The following is a 15,882-nucleotide window of genomic DNA, read 5'->3' as shown; positions in this document are numbered from 1 at the left end:
AGCATGTAAGACCCCACCCAACGCTAGCCTGCTCTACCTCCCTCCCTCCCTTCTCCCCCCCCCGTCTCTGCCAGCGCAGTGATGCTGCAGAGTTAAGGGACACACCCATCAACATGCTCTTCTCCTCTCTCGCTCTCTCTGACCCTGAATGTTTCTCGAACATACTGCAGATAATACCGCAGTACACACCCAAGGACTAGCCCCCTCTCTCACGCACACTTACTCGCGCTCTCTCTCTCTGGCAATGTCATAGAAAAGCCTGTTTGGAAGAATTTCAGTGTTTCTTCTGTTCGGGTCTTCACATGGTTTAGCAATGATAGTACGAGAGGGAAAACGTTAAATGTAGAAAGAGGATCTTGAAAGAAGTGAGCAACGTCCTTGGAATGCACTGTACAGGGAGAGGGAGGTACACTGATCATTCTCCAGATATTTTTAGAATGACCCATTTGGACAAGGAGATTATATAAGGGGAAAGATAATGAGTCAAACAGGGTGACTCATTATCTTTCCTATGAATGAATGAATGAATGGCCAGACATGGAATTTGTTTGACATCCTGCTCATTTTTTCAAGGAGAGAAGTGGCCCATTACGAACAAAAAGACAGCACTACATTGGATATGTCAATGTCGACCTATGTGCCATTAAGGGGAAGTCTAATTTTAACATTTTAAGCCTCAAGTCACTACTTCGCTGATGTTTTAAAATGAAATATTAATGAAATATTAAATTGTTCTTTTATATTGGAGCCAGATTAATTCAAAACAGAATTAGCAATGTTTGTGCAGTAACTTTGTTAAGATGCCCCCACACACGTGTTTCAAAGTAGGAGTGCTGATCTAGGATCAGGTCCCCCATATTCATGTTTTCTTATTCATTGTGATCGAAAAGGCAAAACTGATCCAAAATCAGAATTCTTTCTCTTAAAACCCTGGTCTAAATCATTTAGAGAATGGCATCCAGTAAAACACTGCAGCCACTGAGGAATGGAGTTGCCCGCCGTGCCGGGGGGAATGTTTTGTATATGCCCTAGCACTACATAGCTGATTCAAAAAGAGTCAAAGCTTGATGAGTTTGTTATTTGAATGAGCTGTGTATTGAAGGTGCACCCAGGGGTGGGTTGTAGGACCAAGGCTGGGGAAACCCTGCCTTAGATGATCCCTCCTGGCCCTGCCTCCCATGTGTAGCGTGTAGATAATACTTAACTGGTGAAGGCAGATATGGCGTGACTCACTCATCTGCTGTCTTAGTTGTTCATTGCAGTTCCATTAAAATAGAAACTCCATACTGACTCACAAATGAATGTTATTCGCTTCTTTTTAGCAAGTCTGTTTGGTGAGTCAAACCTCCTGTAATGGATTTAATTGCCAATCTAAACTAGAAATTGGTTGTTGAAAAGTTCTCACTACCTACGTTTAACTACATGGTGTTTTCTAGAAGAGTTGCAGAGGCAAGTAGAGAGAGTCATTTGTAGAAAACAAGTTCTCTGTTTATTTTTTCCAGCGGCAACATACTGTTAACAACAGTACAGACTCCCAATTTTAAATTGATTTGCACACATCACAGTTTGAAATGTTAAAATAAAAAATACAACTATGAAAAATGACATACAATAAATCAAAACCTATTTTAAAAAAAAAAGATAACATTAACAGTACTATCTTTTCAATAATCTCAATTCCGCCGAGTACCATTCAGAGAACAAAACATTAAAACATACAATTAAGCGGACAAATTAAAGTTGAACCATACGTTGTTGTTTTTTTAAATAGAAGAAAAAGACGTAATTTCGTCATGCAGAAGATGTAATATTAAATAATAAATCAAACAAAAATAATATATTTCTCTATATATCTCTTTTTTAAATTTTCAAGTCAAAGCACTCCCATCCCTTACACAGGGAAACAAAAACTATAAAAAATAAAAAACTGAACCCACAATGCTTCCATAGCTGCCATCTTGTTGTATGGCCTTTATGGAAAACATTTAAATCTCAGCAACATCTTTTTGGCACAGAAAAGACGTACATAATGGCAGTAGCATTTTGCGTTATAAAAAGGGGGTGGAGATGCAGCTCTTACTCCATTTAAAAGAAAAGAAAACAAGAAGAAAATAAAACATTCTGTGCACCGACGTCGTTGGTGAGAGAGAGAGAGAGAGAGTCGATGTCTCCTGAACCGGGTGTGAGGCGAGTGGTTGTACCAGAGTTTCAGTCCTACTGCTGCTGCAGCATGCTCTTGATGGTCTTGTTGGTTGATTCATCATTCAAATGCTTGGTTGTGTACCTGCAAGGGACAGATGAATCGACAGACCAGACAAGACGGATGAAGAGACAGAGGGATCAGTTCGGGGATCTGTGAACGTAACACGACTGCTCTGCCGGAAAGGGTGTCAAGAGTGTGAGAAAGCCTTGTCGACAGTTATTAGCTCTGATATTTGATTTTCTAGTCTGGCGTTCTCCCCTCATAGACGGAGGTGCAATCCCATACAAACAGAAAGAGAGCGAGAGAGAGAGAAAAGAGGGCTGGAGGCGGGAGGCCTTGGAGTGACCTCACACGACTGGAGGAGAGTGACTGAGTATGCCCGAAGGCCGTGATGGTGTGATATGCAGATGTGAGTGTGGTTGCCACGGAAATGGCCATGTCAGCCACTTAGATTTGAGAAAAGAGTAGGGGGCCAGGGCTCAAAGAAACATAATCCTCTCTGATCTTCTATAAATAAAATAAACTGTGGGATGCGACATTTAACTCAAAACACATATCGATTTGAATCCTGACTAAATAATAATGAAGGAAAAGTGGACAAATATGGCTGTATTTTATTTCACAGAAAGCATGCGGCCGTCTGTTAAAGTGTGAGAGGAAAAAGGTTGCAATGATATTCAGTCAAACGTCTTCTGTTAACAAAAAGAGTTGACGATGCTACAGAATTGCTGGGCCTTACCTGAGAGCGTTTAAAAGGCCTTCTACGCTGTTGGGCGGTTGATCTCGGAGGACCTTGATGCACCCTTTCATCTAGGAAGCAGAAAACACCATGTAAGATGAATCAGTGTTTGTGTGTGTGTGTGTGCGCACGGGTGTTCAATCCTCTGGGACTGGGAGCATGCAGGAACATAGCTCCTCCCTGCACTCACATCGATTTTGGAGGACTTGGAGAAGGCTCCGACAGGATGCACGTAGTCGTACAGGATGATGACGCCCACCATGACGCGCAGGCAGAATGAGACCGTCTCCTCACTGGTGAAGCGGCTTCGGTACTCCCTGGAAACACAGACACAGATTGCTGATATAGATCAGGTCTGCCCTGCCCATATAACTATATTCCTTATGATCTAAAGGGCTAAACTGATCCCAGATCAGCACTCCTACTCTGAGACGCTTTAAGAATATGGGCCCAGATCATCTGCAGTTTATGACATGATCTTGATTTAGTGAGGACAGGGATCACTTACGGCGTTTCCAACATGACTTTGCACACGCTCGCCATTGTACTTAGGCAGTCTGTCGTGTTCTCGATGGGTAAGTTCTTATTCTGAGCAAACAGAAAGAGGGGATGTTTTTTTCTTCTGTAAACGGCATTGTTGTACAAATGAGAAAAGTGTCAAATGTCAAGGTTGCCAGGTAAGGAAGCTGTGAAGCCCGTCACCTCTGAGACAAACTTTGTCGTGCTGTCGCTTAATGTCTTCAACATAGGCGTGGCGTCGGCGTAGAACAGAGATATCCGGTTGGCCATCTCGTTGTTGACTTCATTCTCCCCCTCTGCCTGAAAAAACAAAACAAAAAGTCACCGTTTACCGTGGACATTATTGAGCCAGAAGTTGCTGGTCGAGAAAAATGTTCAGTAATGGCAAGGAGATGCTTTTCCTGCCTTAAAGACTGCCTTTATTTTCTAATGCGGAATGAATAATCCCCCAGAACGTTAAGACGTGTCACATAAAAAAATGATCACGTTTGAATAAGAACAAATGTATTTTCCGCCAGAACTGATACGTCTCGTGTCTTTGTATAAAATGTCTCAGTGATTCCAGTAGTCAGTGCCTGAATGCTGAGTGCAAAGTAATGCTCCTTTGTACTGCTGAGCTGGAGGGAATTTTCAGTGGCTAGCTAGAGGTGGGGTTCTGCGTCACAAATAGCATCATATTCCCTACATAGTGCACTACTTTGGACCAAAGCCCTATGGGGAGTGCCCCATCAAGGGAAAATGGTGTCATCGGAGACGGGCTCTAACAGTGACAGGTCTTAACAGTCGGACCGTCCGGGGGCCATTTGCGTAATGGCATTTGTCGTACAGGGAATAAAGCTGCTGCAGGCCAGACACAGACGTGCGTCTTGAGAACAAGAGTGAATTCTGTTCATTTTATACACTAAAAGAGCCATTGAAAAATTCAGACTTTTCTCTGCTGTCACTGAAAAAGGTATACCGTCAGTCTTTTTGAAGCACGGCTGGGTGGAGAAAGGAGTCTGGATTGTCCTTTGGACACCTGTCATACTAAATCGCAAGAATATTCTCATCTGAACAATACTGCATTCCAAATCGTTTCAAATATCAGGAAACATGATACTGAGCCCGGAGGTTCTCCAATACATGTCCCTTTTCCCATAAAATTACTGGTGGTGGGGGGGGGTGTTAGAGATAAAACACTTAACTTGTACTGCCTTTAAATGTATTTATGACAGACTAAGTGCGAGAGCTAATGATGAAATAGTTCTCATACAGCTCTTATTGCCCCTATATAGCCTGTAATGTTAATGGCCCCCTGTAGAGCAGGACGAACACTTGGCCTCCTGCTGAGCTTGATGAAGAGGAAGGGAAGAGGAGTAGGCCACAGGGTCTGTCTGGGGGGCGGGGGGGTCCCTTAACACCAGCGTATCCCAGAGAGTCTGTAGACCACCAAACTGGAGCCCATCAGCCCCATAGTTTATAGACGTCAGCTCACCGGTGTATTGTTGATCCGCATGCGGCTCAACGTTCTCCTGTAATAGCTGAAGTCATTCTGGATGGCGGGGTTAGTCATCTGCAACACAAGGATTAACGTGAACATTACAAACAGGGCTTGGCGCATGTGTGTGTGTGCGCGCGCGCCTGCCTGTGTGTCCGTAGGTAGAACACACGGCCTTGCGGCAGCAGACATTCGGCTCTCCTGATCAAATGCACCGTCGTCATGACAGGATGTTTTAGCAAACGAGGCATATACATAGCTGGGGGCGGAGACGGAACGAAAAGGACATTGATAGGTTTCAAATCGTCCATGTATTTACTGAAGCGGATTCTATACCGCTGGATACTTCCTCACCATTCCTTTAAAGTAGAATGCATTTATTTTCACTTGTCAATGAATTAAGTCCTCGTTAGCTCCCTTTAGCAGTGGCTCAGTGTGTTTGGCATCGTGACAGAAGCATCAACAACACTGAGGACGAGAGGCTGGATAGACAGTACAGGTTAAAGCAGGGGTGGGCAAACTACGGCTCAGATTTCAGCCCGTGGGAGGTTTGAGTAAAAAAAACATGTACAACTGAAGTAAAAATGGGGATGGGGGGGGGCTTATTTTTTACGAGTAAAAAAACAACATAAAAACAACAACAAAACACTCCATGCCACTCTTGAACATCTAAAACTAAATAGAGTATACAGTAGATAAAACTAGATATATAGCCATGTTCTTACTACTCGTTAGTTATTCACTGTGTATTTATTCCTTGTGTCACTATTTCTATTTTAATGTCATATTTTGTCTCAGCTCTGCATTGTTGGAAAAGGACCCGTAAGTCAGCATTTCACTGTTAGTCTACACCTGTTGTTTAAGAAGCATGACAAATAACTTTAGCGGATTTGATTCCATTTTTTATTTGAGAAAGTAGGGTACGTATTTTCTTGAAAAGTGCCCTTTTTCTGGCCCTCAAATAGATGTTGACAAACAAAATCGGCCCCCAAAAACCCGTGCATCCCTCCGTATAATTTAGAAATCCCGAGGTGGCCCTCGAGCCAAAAAGTTTGCCGCCTTCTGCCCTGCTGCCTTCCTTCCACAAAGAGGATCATTAAACCTTTTGCCTTGAGCATAGCTGACCTCCAATAAGCCACTGGTCAATCAGTGGGCCCTGTCCGGCACATCAACCTCCTGCTCATCCAATGCAGGAAGACGCCTCCCTAATTACCCCTAGCAGCACATTATTAGCCCTGCAGTGTCTTAACGCCTGGCCGGCACGAGCAGTACGGTAATTCCACCATAATGGACTGGTACCAAGTCTATGTCCACTTAGCTACAGCTAGACGGTCAGTGCTAGTGGCTAGTGTCAGGGCCAGACAGCCCCATTTCACCAATGAGTGGCTTTAAAAAAAGAAGGGAAAAAAGGAGGCAGGCGGGTTGGCGGGTGGGTGAGTGTTCGAACTAGGTCAATGCCTGTGGTCGGGGTAAGGGGAGTGAAAGATTGATGAATGGTGCCTGGCATGGCACCTTGCACCCCCCTACCTTCACGCTTTTAGACCCTATGCAGGGTATGGGGAGACTGGGCAGGGGGGGCTGGCTAATTGGGGCGTCTCGGCGGACTGCCTGGGGGTGTCAGGGTGCTGGTTTGAGGAGTGTGTGTGGAAACAGGGTGCCTAAAGAGGCCTTGCGAGTTGTATTGTAGTATCGTCTGCGACTCAGACAAACAAGCAATCTGTGGGTTTTTCCCCCCTTGGGATCAACTATAAACCATGTTTCTATGTGTTGAAGACTGGTGCCCAAATAAGGGGTGCTTCCCAAATGGAACCCCATTCCCTACATACAGTAGTGCACTATTTTTGACCAGAGCCCTATAGACCCTAGTCAAAAGTAGTGCACTGCATAGTGTGCCATTTGTGATTCTACCAAAGAGCCCCAGCCAACTACACTATCCTATTAGTCATCCCTATCCACAACATCACTGTTCATTCATTCATTCCAGCAGTGTTGAAGACTATAGAATTACAGCACTCCCAGGAAACAATCCTAACGTACCAATTAAATACTTATTATATGTTCAGGGGCTGAGGCTTAATCATGTACAGCACTAACGCCTAATTAACAGGGTATTAACACTGTGTTATGCTAATGACAGCGCTAGCTAGCTTGCTACCAAAAAGGAATAGGTGAACCATGTACAACCAACAACAGCTATAGCTTAGGTCAACAACAAGCAATGAATTAAATGAGAATGCTGGGGACTCTGGGCAAAATTGAGTAAAAATGGAGGCCCAGGGATGTGATGGGACGTACTTTGAGCTCGTCGAAGCGCAGTGTGAAGTGCAGGATCTCGGCGAACTGCTTGGCCAGTGCCTGCTCACGCTCCAGGTGCTGAGTGGGGTCGTCGTAAGTCTCACTGGTCAGGGGTCCCAGCAGGCTGTGCAGCGCCGCCTCTGTAGCGCACGGACGAGGAGAGGGGGTTAGAGACGGTTGTGTGTCGTGTACGATTAGTTTAAATACCTGCCTAATAAACATAACAATCATGAAGAACATCATGATATCAAAATGTATGACAACTAAAACTTTCTGCCCCTGTCAGACAGGGACAAGGAGAGGGTGTCAGATGAGGAGAGAGGGAGAAAATGTACAATGGTGGATTGAATGATGAAAGGTAAATATCTGCCTAATAAACATAACAATCGAAATCGGCATGTACATTATGACACAAATGTGTGCCAAATACAATTGGGGGGCTGCACAAAACAGGGACATGCGATAGAGCGGTGATTGGCATAGGGCCCTGGGCACAATGTGGGGTTGAGGAGGGGAGAGGTGTCTATGGAAGAGCTGTCTCTAGGGGTGAGGGTGGGGGATGGGAAGATCTCCTAATCCGATAGAGATGAGACATGAGCCTAATTATCTCATTGTAATGAGAGAGCGGGGCGCTCTTCATCCAGGCTTACCGCCATTGTTCAGACAGTAGGTAAACAAAAAGATATCACGTGGCTTTATTTGGGTAAACCACAACCACACAGTTCTGTAGTAACATACAAGCTGTACAATGAAGCAAGCGGCATTGACTATCTGCATTGACCCTGTTGACACAAACCTTTTTTGACTCATCACATACGCTGCTGCTGGTGTTTATTATTCATCCTGTTGCCTAGTCACTTTATTCCTAACTATATGTCCACCTCAATGACCTCGTACCCCTGCACATAGAATCCGTACTGGTAGCCAAGTTATCATTACTCATTGTGTATCTATTATCTTTCTCTCTGTACTGGTGGGAAGGGCCCATAACTAAGCATTTCACTGTGAGTCCACACCTGTTGTTTAGGAAGCATGTGACAAATACAAGTTTATTTAAATCTCCACTCGTATCCAGGCAAACTGTGCATTTCCCAACGGCCCAGCGCGATCGATACACAAATGATTTGCCTGCATTTTCCATGTCTCAAGATAGCCAACGGAAGCACTAAGATGTTCACCATGAATAAACAATGACAAAACCGTCCATGAGGGAAAATGTGGTTGCAGTCAGAGACTGAAGAAGAACTCAGTCTAGACTCACTAAGATGACTAGATCTACAATAATGACATAACCCTGAAAAACCAAACCAAACCACACACACACTAATCTGGTTGCACAATAACGCTAACTTCCGCATAGACGCACACAACCATTACGCTGAGCATATATTTTACTCTCAACTCCTTTCTCACCACTTTCAGTACAGCACAAGGTAGACACAGATACGCACACCGCCATAACCCAGGACGAAAACAAATGGAGACCTTTGGCCACGATGCTCACTTAACACAGAGACAGTGATCCGCAGAGGGAGGGTTTTTCAGGGGCGGAATTTCAAGCTGGCAGTGCAGTCAGAGCAGTCCAGTAAATTGAGCACGTTGGCTATTCTGTGATGATCCCCATCTGCTTCGGCCAGTGTATTGCTTCTGCTGCAGCAGCCAGGAGGAGGGGGCTGATTTTAAAAATGGCCTCGGTGATTGCACTCCCCACCCCAGTCAAAACAGAAGTTGAGATGGGTTTAGGCCTAGTATCGGAATCGAGGCACTAGCACTGCTGGAGGGGAAGGAGGGGAAGGACGTCTGATCCCATTAGGTCACGGCAGAGCAGGCGAGCGGAATGCGGGCACATAGACTAGGCGGGCGCTGTAGCGGAGCTTGGTTCGCTTTGGGAGAGGAAATGGGTGGGAGGATCAGAGGGCGGCGGGTATTTACTCCAACCCTGCGGTCAACGGGCTCCTGTCCTGAAGACGTCCACTGGTGGAAGCATCACATTTAAAATGAGGAATAAATGTGATGCGCTACTAAAAATGATTAGGCAGGAATGATGAGTGACAGTTATGATATTGTGGAAGGTTGTTTCAAAGGTAATGTCATGTTGGGAAATACGCCCCCAGATAATTGAGTAATAACACAGAGACGTCTGATAAAGTCATCTCTCAGCCAGCAGTCATCCTCTCTGTCTGTCTGTAGGGGAGTCAGTCGGCGGAGAAGGTGGCCCCCAGAGTCAGAGCAGTGGAGCGGAGAGATGACCTACTTCATTACATAACACACACCAGAATCTTTCACATTTTTCTATTTTTGCTGCATTCTGAAAATGCGGGTATATTTGACCAATTCATTTAATTTCAAGTTCCAACTTGCTATATTAAATAGACTCGCAGCGATTATCCAAAATGTCTCATTCATCCTCCAAACCACACTCTCTGCCTGCCTGCGGGGAGGGTGTGTGTGTGGTGGGAACTCTCATTCAAGAATTGCTGAAGTGTTCACAGTGCCCGCTCAGCTCGCAAACTCAATTCTGATGAAGAAATGCTACCGCATAGTTTCTCTCGGTGATCACTGCCTAACGACAATAAAAAAAATTTTAAAGTCAGGTGTCCTGTCCTTGTACTTTTCTAGGGCATGCACCATTTTTACCATAGAGAGCAACAGAGGGAGGGAGATGAGGTGGTAAGATAGGCTAAGTGGTCTCATTTCATGTAGAGAATGTTTCTGCGGACAATTTCAGACTAGTTTGTTTGCTAAAGTTCGAACCAGAGTTAGATTATTTGTTCATGTTGGTTACAATGGAGAACATTAAATAATAAAATAAAATAAATCTTACTCAGAATTAATTCAATCAGAAGCGTGTCGTGAACGTGTCATTTTTCCAATACACCTACAGTATGGCCTTCGTATTTCATCAACACTGTCGAGTACAAGCATATTTGTCTATAAAACCATTCAGATGAATGAATCTTGTATTCGGTTATAATAACATAGGGTAAAGAAAACCGTTGTTTTCACATAGCACCCTCTTGAACTGACGTGTATTTTCCTTCATTCTAGAACACTTGAGTAGAGCCATGTATTTAAATGTCGGTTTGTTTAATTAGAAAGCAGGTGAAATCTATTAAAAACAGATTTTTTTTTTGGAGGGTCTGCATTTTGATAATGCAGACCTTGAAAGCTAACGTGACCCCAGAGACTGCAGTCTCAGCCGGCCTCCAATAGATAAAGGGGTTAAGGTCGGTGAAAGGAGGGGGGCGGGGTCACAGGCAGGCAGCACTAGGCTAGCACCCCCCCCCCCTCTCTCTCTCTCCATGATAATGAGGAGTCTTCACCTCCGGGAGGAGGGGAGTATCAGGTCTAGTCGGAGTGCAGCGCAAGCAAGCATCATGTTAATGAATGCAAAGCTATGGGGGTTTGCGCTGCATATTTGTTTGTGTGTGCGTGGAGCAATGCGTGTTCATTTCCTGCAGCTCGGCAGTCGATATCGCCGATGTGGTCGAGCACGCAGACGGCGAAGGTCACGAGAGGGGTGTGTCTCTTACATGCAACCTCTAGAGAAGCTGGAAGCTAGTCAACCTCTGGCACAGGCGTTTATCTGACCTTTTTGCAATTAGGATATTGCGTACCAAAGCTCTGAAGGACGCACATTACTAGTCTCAGTCAGGTGTGGGTGTGGTATTGTAGGGCTACATATGTAACCTGAAACACAGGACAGGGGCCGTATCACTGGTCTCAGAGTAGGAGCGCTGGATCAAGGATCAGGTCCACAGCTGTCCATGTCATCTTTATTCACTGTGGTCTTAAAAAGGCTAAACTGATCCTAAAATTAGGCCTCAGACATACCTAATCTCTGGGAGAACTGGTAGAACTTCTTGAGTTTCCCCACCAGGTGGACCACGGCCGCCCATGCCGCCTCCTGTAACGCCTCGTCGCTGGGGTTCTGGATCGCCTGGCAGATAGAAAAGACGAGATGTTTTATCAAGTCTGAAGAGTTTAATCACCTTCTGGAGCCTGATCAAGCCACTGGTCTATAATTAAGCAATAAGGGCCGAGGGGGTGTGGTATATGGCCATTATACCATGGATTAGGGCTGTTCTTATGCACGACGCAACGCGGAGTACCTGGATACAGCCCTTAGCCATGGTATATCGGCCATATACCACAAACCCTGAGGTGCCTTATTGCTATTATAAACTGGCTACCAATGTAATTAGAGCAGGAAAAATACATGTTGTGTCATACCCATGGTATATGATATACCAGGGCTTTCAGCCAATCAGGATTCAGGGCTGAAACCACCCAGTTTATAATGAATGTTTAAGAGTTATTTTGGATCTTGTATCTTTGATCTCCTGACGTGGGCCCGTATTCATAAAGAGTAGGAGTGCTGATCTAGGTTCTGTTTTTAGAACATAATGAATAAGATTACTTGGACAAGGAGGGGGGGCTGATCCTAGATCAGCACTCTGCTAATCTGAGATATTTTGAGGAAACGGGCCCTTCTCCCAAAGTCCTGTACCTCTCTAATCTCCTGACCCGCTCCCTTGTACGCTTGCAGTTCATCCAGGACTCCCCGAGCGTCCTTCAGCACCAGGTCCACCTGCTCCCACACCTCTCGTTCTGCATCCGTGGGCTGAGCATCTAGTGGACACAGGAAGGCAGTCAAGGTTTTTCTACATCTGGGAGGGAGTCTACAAATAGAGGTGAAGATGCACTAGTCTGCAGACCTACATACATCTCTATTCTGATTGTTATTCCAATCCAAACACCCCCCCAGTGGCCACACCATAGCTAAGAGAATAGCTGGTGATGCAAATGGGAAATAGACGAGGTTCTGTAGCCTCTGGGCAGAACAGAGACAGATGAGGGGGTAAGAAGGGCCACAGCTAAAACAGGTACGATTGGAAGCTCGAGTGTGAAGAGCGCGATGGTAATGAAACTCACTTTCAAAATCGAGGAAAAAATTGGGCTCTTGTTCCAGATCTGTGCAAGTCAGAACTTTTAGCAGGTTCCCCATGTTACGATGCCTGCGGAGACAAATAGAGAAAACACAACCATAAGATTCAACTTCATTGTGTTGGTAGCTAAGTGTGGTGGTATTGAGGGGGGCACACAACCCTGGTGCCCCCTCCTGTTCCTCCTCTCTGCTCCAGTGGCCCCTGAACCCCAGATGGGCCCTCCGAGATCCTGTGTGGTTTTCCTGTGCCGAGCCTTGGTCCACCAGATGTCCCCAAAAAGCCCCCTCCCCCCCTCCTAAAATAGTATCCGAAATAGGGGAATCGCTCTGCCTTGGAGAAGAAGTCCAACCGAGTGTGACGTCTCCGCTTCCCTCAATTCCCTCCTGATAAGCATTTACATCTAGCGATTGCTAACAGCCGTTATATGCAAACTAGTCTGTTAAATTAGCTTCTATGTTCCTTAGGGAGGGAGGGCCACACACCCTGTACATGCACAAATTCAGATGTTAACCTAACAGGGTTCAGAGTTTAAATCCCGACCATCTCTACAATAGGAAAATGGCCTGGATGTCTTATCATGATCTGATTCCCACTACAAAAGTGAGACATTCAGGACTTTGCACTGTTTGTAAATCCTACATGAACCCCCATGGTGAACATTTTCCTAGCCTGAGTCTGTTTCAGCGATCTTGCCAGCTCTATGTTACCATTAGCCAAAAAATGGCAATTTGGTATAACAATTCCACACAGGGTTGGCAAGAAAACGGAAACAGACGAACGCATTCCAACAACTAAAAAAAAAAGCACTGCTTCAAAAACACTGAATTGTAATCTCTCGTTGTTTCCAACCAGTCAGATTTCCCAGAAGCGAGGCAGTCGATTCCTGGAAAAGGAGGGCAGAGGGGCGTGTGGGGAGGGGAGATAATCTCACCTCAGAAGGAGTAGTGTGAGAACTAAGCCCCCTATCCTTCCCCAGCCTCTCTCTGCTGTCAATACGAAGGCCACAGATTCACCCAGTACCTGGAAAACACAGTGAAACCAACCCCAAACCGAGCCAAGGGAAACCACTGCTGTACAGTTCTTATCTAGTTGGAACAGTGGGAGAAGGAACCCCTGCTGTCGGCACTGTGGGTGAGAGGCTCCCGTGTTGTGTATGTGCACACAGACAGGCAGGCAGAGAGAGAGAGAGACACACACACACACAAATGTTCTTAATACTGACAGGGCTGAACACATTCGTTTGAGCTTATTCCAAAGCGTGTCGTCAAAGTTCATTCCTAGCCCATGACTCATACCGAGGACAGTGAATGGTACAGGACTACACATTGTATGCGCTACTGTACAACACTTTCCAATCCTGAGGTACAATTTAAACTGTCGGTCACAGCACTGAGTCATTCCCTAGAAAGCCATGTTGAAGAAACAGTATGAATATGGAAAATAGGGAGCACAAACATGTACAGTTCTGCAGAATCAGACAACCTGGGGCAGTCACGCTGCCCAGACTCTGTCCAAGTCTGATTGCTGCTACAGTATTTTGACTGTAGTTTACGAGTGCTCCTACTATGACTGTAGTCTGTTGCCCGTATTCACAAAGCGTCTCAGAGTAGCAGGGCTGATCTGGGATCAGGCTGGTAGCTAAGTAGTAGCTTATTCACTATATTATTCAAAAGGCAAAACTGATCGTAGGTCAGCACTCTTACTCTAAGACGCTTTGTGAATACAGGCCTATGAGTGGTCGTACAGCATTATGCCTCTGGTCTATGATCGCTCCTACAGTCTACATGACTTGGCTATGCTACAGGCAGTGTTGCACCTGTACCTCCTCTTCCGCCGTAGGCAGAGACAGCCAGCCAAACACCAGGCAGCCAAACGCCAGGCAGCCAGCGGGATGTAGGTCATAATGTCTCCCCGTCTGGAGCTGTGTGTTATGCAATCAGGAGTGACATCCTGTCAAGAATGCACAGGGACCTGGTCGGTTTGTCCCGTGCCGAGAGACAAAAGGTCAAGACTCCTAGGAAATTGCATTGGATCAGGGGTAGAGGGAGGGCTCATTTTGTCTTGGACATTCAAGTGCTGCTGCTGGCTAGGTTGTGACAGAGTGAGGTAGACCGGTGACAGCCAGGTGACACCTTTGTGACAGGCTGAAGATGGCTGAGAGACGTAACCTTGGTGACAGGGTGAATAGTCTGATTACCGGTGGCAGGTTAAAACAACCCTCAGAGTGAGACTCAGTTGCAAGTCGAAAGTCATTGCAAACGAGGGATTGTGAATGAGTGAGTGCAGAAAGCAAGCTAAGTGACAAAGTGATGTCTAGAGGCAAGTTAAAGCTACAGGCTAGTAACAATAAACAAAATATTCCCTTCTTGTGGTTGAATTAGTAATGATGAATAAATACAATGTTCCTTTTAAAGCCCTTTTCCAGACGTTGGTTTAAATAATTTGAAGGAGGCATCCAGGACCCATTGACTCTACCCGTGTCTACACTAGTACTCCCTGCCACTATCATAAATCATCTCTCCCTCTCCCTGCTGACCCTGTTTCCATGTGACCCACCGCACCACCTGCCTCCTGCCATGCCCGGCCCCGTCCTAACACTCTCCACTAACAAGACCTGAGTGGTGTTGCTACACACTGGCCCCTCATTGGAAACTCACTGGCTGCCTTCCTACTACCTGGTACCTGTGGTAGCCACATAGCGGACAGGCCGATGAGAGGAAGAGAAGGGAGGAATCACCCCGCTGGTTATCCTCAGATGGAGGGGAGGGGTGCAGTCACCTCAACTTGCTTTTGAATGAATAGGCTTACTCTAGCCTACATGCAGTGTGAGTGAGCTTGCCCTGGCTACCTATGCCTTTCCCTTAGTCCTCTACTGCCCCCTTTCAGAGAGGCAGAGTGACTGAGCTGAGCAGGAGGAGGCGTGGTCGTGGTGCCACCATCAGGCTCAGCGAGCTAAACACGGGCAACACTGCCAGGGCAAACACTGCCAGCACCAAAGGCCCACAGCTCCCTCGCTCAGTCTGCAATGAGGTCATTTTAAGGACTGGGGATTTGCGGTGGCTTCGGCTTCACATTTCAAAGTGCAAGAGAGGATCCTCCAGTTCACGGAAAAAGTTGGAGTTGAAATGAGGGCAGTTTTTCAGTTTTTTTTCTCTCCACGCCAGCAGAAATGAACGTTGAATTACAGACCCCAGGTTCGCAGTCAAACCAAATGAAAAGCTAAACCTATTAATGGTAACCAAAAAGCACAAGCACACACACATATATATATATATGCATGTGTATCTCAAACACTTACTGGTACAGTTGAAATTATAATGTGCCAGTGATAAATGGTAAATGGTTGGTGGTAATGATCAATTGCTTTAAATAATGGGTGCGTGAAGAGGAGTGGAGCATTAGAAGTGTTTGGAGTAGAGGAATGCAAGAGAAGAGACAGGAGGGGGGTGGTTGTGTGCCCCTCCCATGGTAGTGGAGGTTCTGATGTGTTAGCGGGAGCCCCGACCCCGTGGACAGAGGATGGGGCGGGGTTGTTTTTGTTTTGGACCCCCCCACTGGGCGATCGCGTGCTCGCAGAGAGGAAGGGGAGGGGCTCGTCTAGGGCCATGGGGCACTGCTTCACAACCGCCAGCTCAACGACACTCTCCTATTGGCTGAGCCGCTCTGCCCAACCATGCGCTGTATCCATGGAATCCCAAAA

General features: G+C 46.0%; 1 protein-coding gene across 4 annotated transcripts in view; it reads right to left on the bottom strand.

Moving 5' to 3' along the window:
- Positions 1 to 1,466: 1,466 nt before the first annotated feature.
- The window catches only part of fam49bb (family with sequence similarity 49 member Bb), a 40,848-nt gene continuing 26,432 nt past the window's right edge, over positions 1,467 to 15,882 (bottom strand). For all 4 annotated transcript variants that reach the window (XM_035759441.2, XM_035759446.2, XM_035759460.2 and 1 more), the window contains 10 exons: positions 12,169 to 12,251; positions 11,744 to 11,865; positions 11,068 to 11,173; positions 7,234 to 7,373; positions 4,936 to 5,013; positions 3,645 to 3,761; positions 3,451 to 3,530; positions 3,133 to 3,259; positions 2,943 to 3,013; positions 1,467 to 2,284 (listed from right to left, as the gene is read on the bottom strand). In XM_035759441.2, coding sequence (XP_035615334.1) covers positions 2,215 to 2,284; positions 2,943 to 3,013; positions 3,133 to 3,259; positions 3,451 to 3,530; positions 3,645 to 3,761; positions 4,936 to 5,013; positions 7,234 to 7,373; positions 11,068 to 11,173; positions 11,744 to 11,865; positions 12,169 to 12,241 — 984 coding nt within the window. In that variant the 5' untranslated portion in view covers positions 12,242 to 12,251 and the 3' untranslated portion in view covers positions 1,467 to 2,214. The remainder of the gene's footprint in view (positions 2,285 to 2,942; positions 3,014 to 3,132; positions 3,260 to 3,450; positions 3,531 to 3,644; positions 3,762 to 4,935; positions 5,014 to 7,233; positions 7,374 to 11,067; positions 11,174 to 11,743; positions 11,866 to 12,168; positions 12,252 to 15,882) is intronic.

The sequence above is a fragment of the Oncorhynchus keta genome, chromosome 4, assembly GCF_023373465.1.
Source record: "Oncorhynchus keta strain PuntledgeMale-10-30-2019 chromosome 4, Oket_V2, whole genome shotgun sequence".
Lineage (NCBI taxonomy): Eukaryota > Metazoa > Chordata > Actinopteri > Salmoniformes > Salmonidae > Oncorhynchus > Oncorhynchus keta.
The sequence above is the reverse complement of the archived record's forward strand: the minus strand, read 5'-3'. Positions and strand labels throughout refer to the sequence as shown.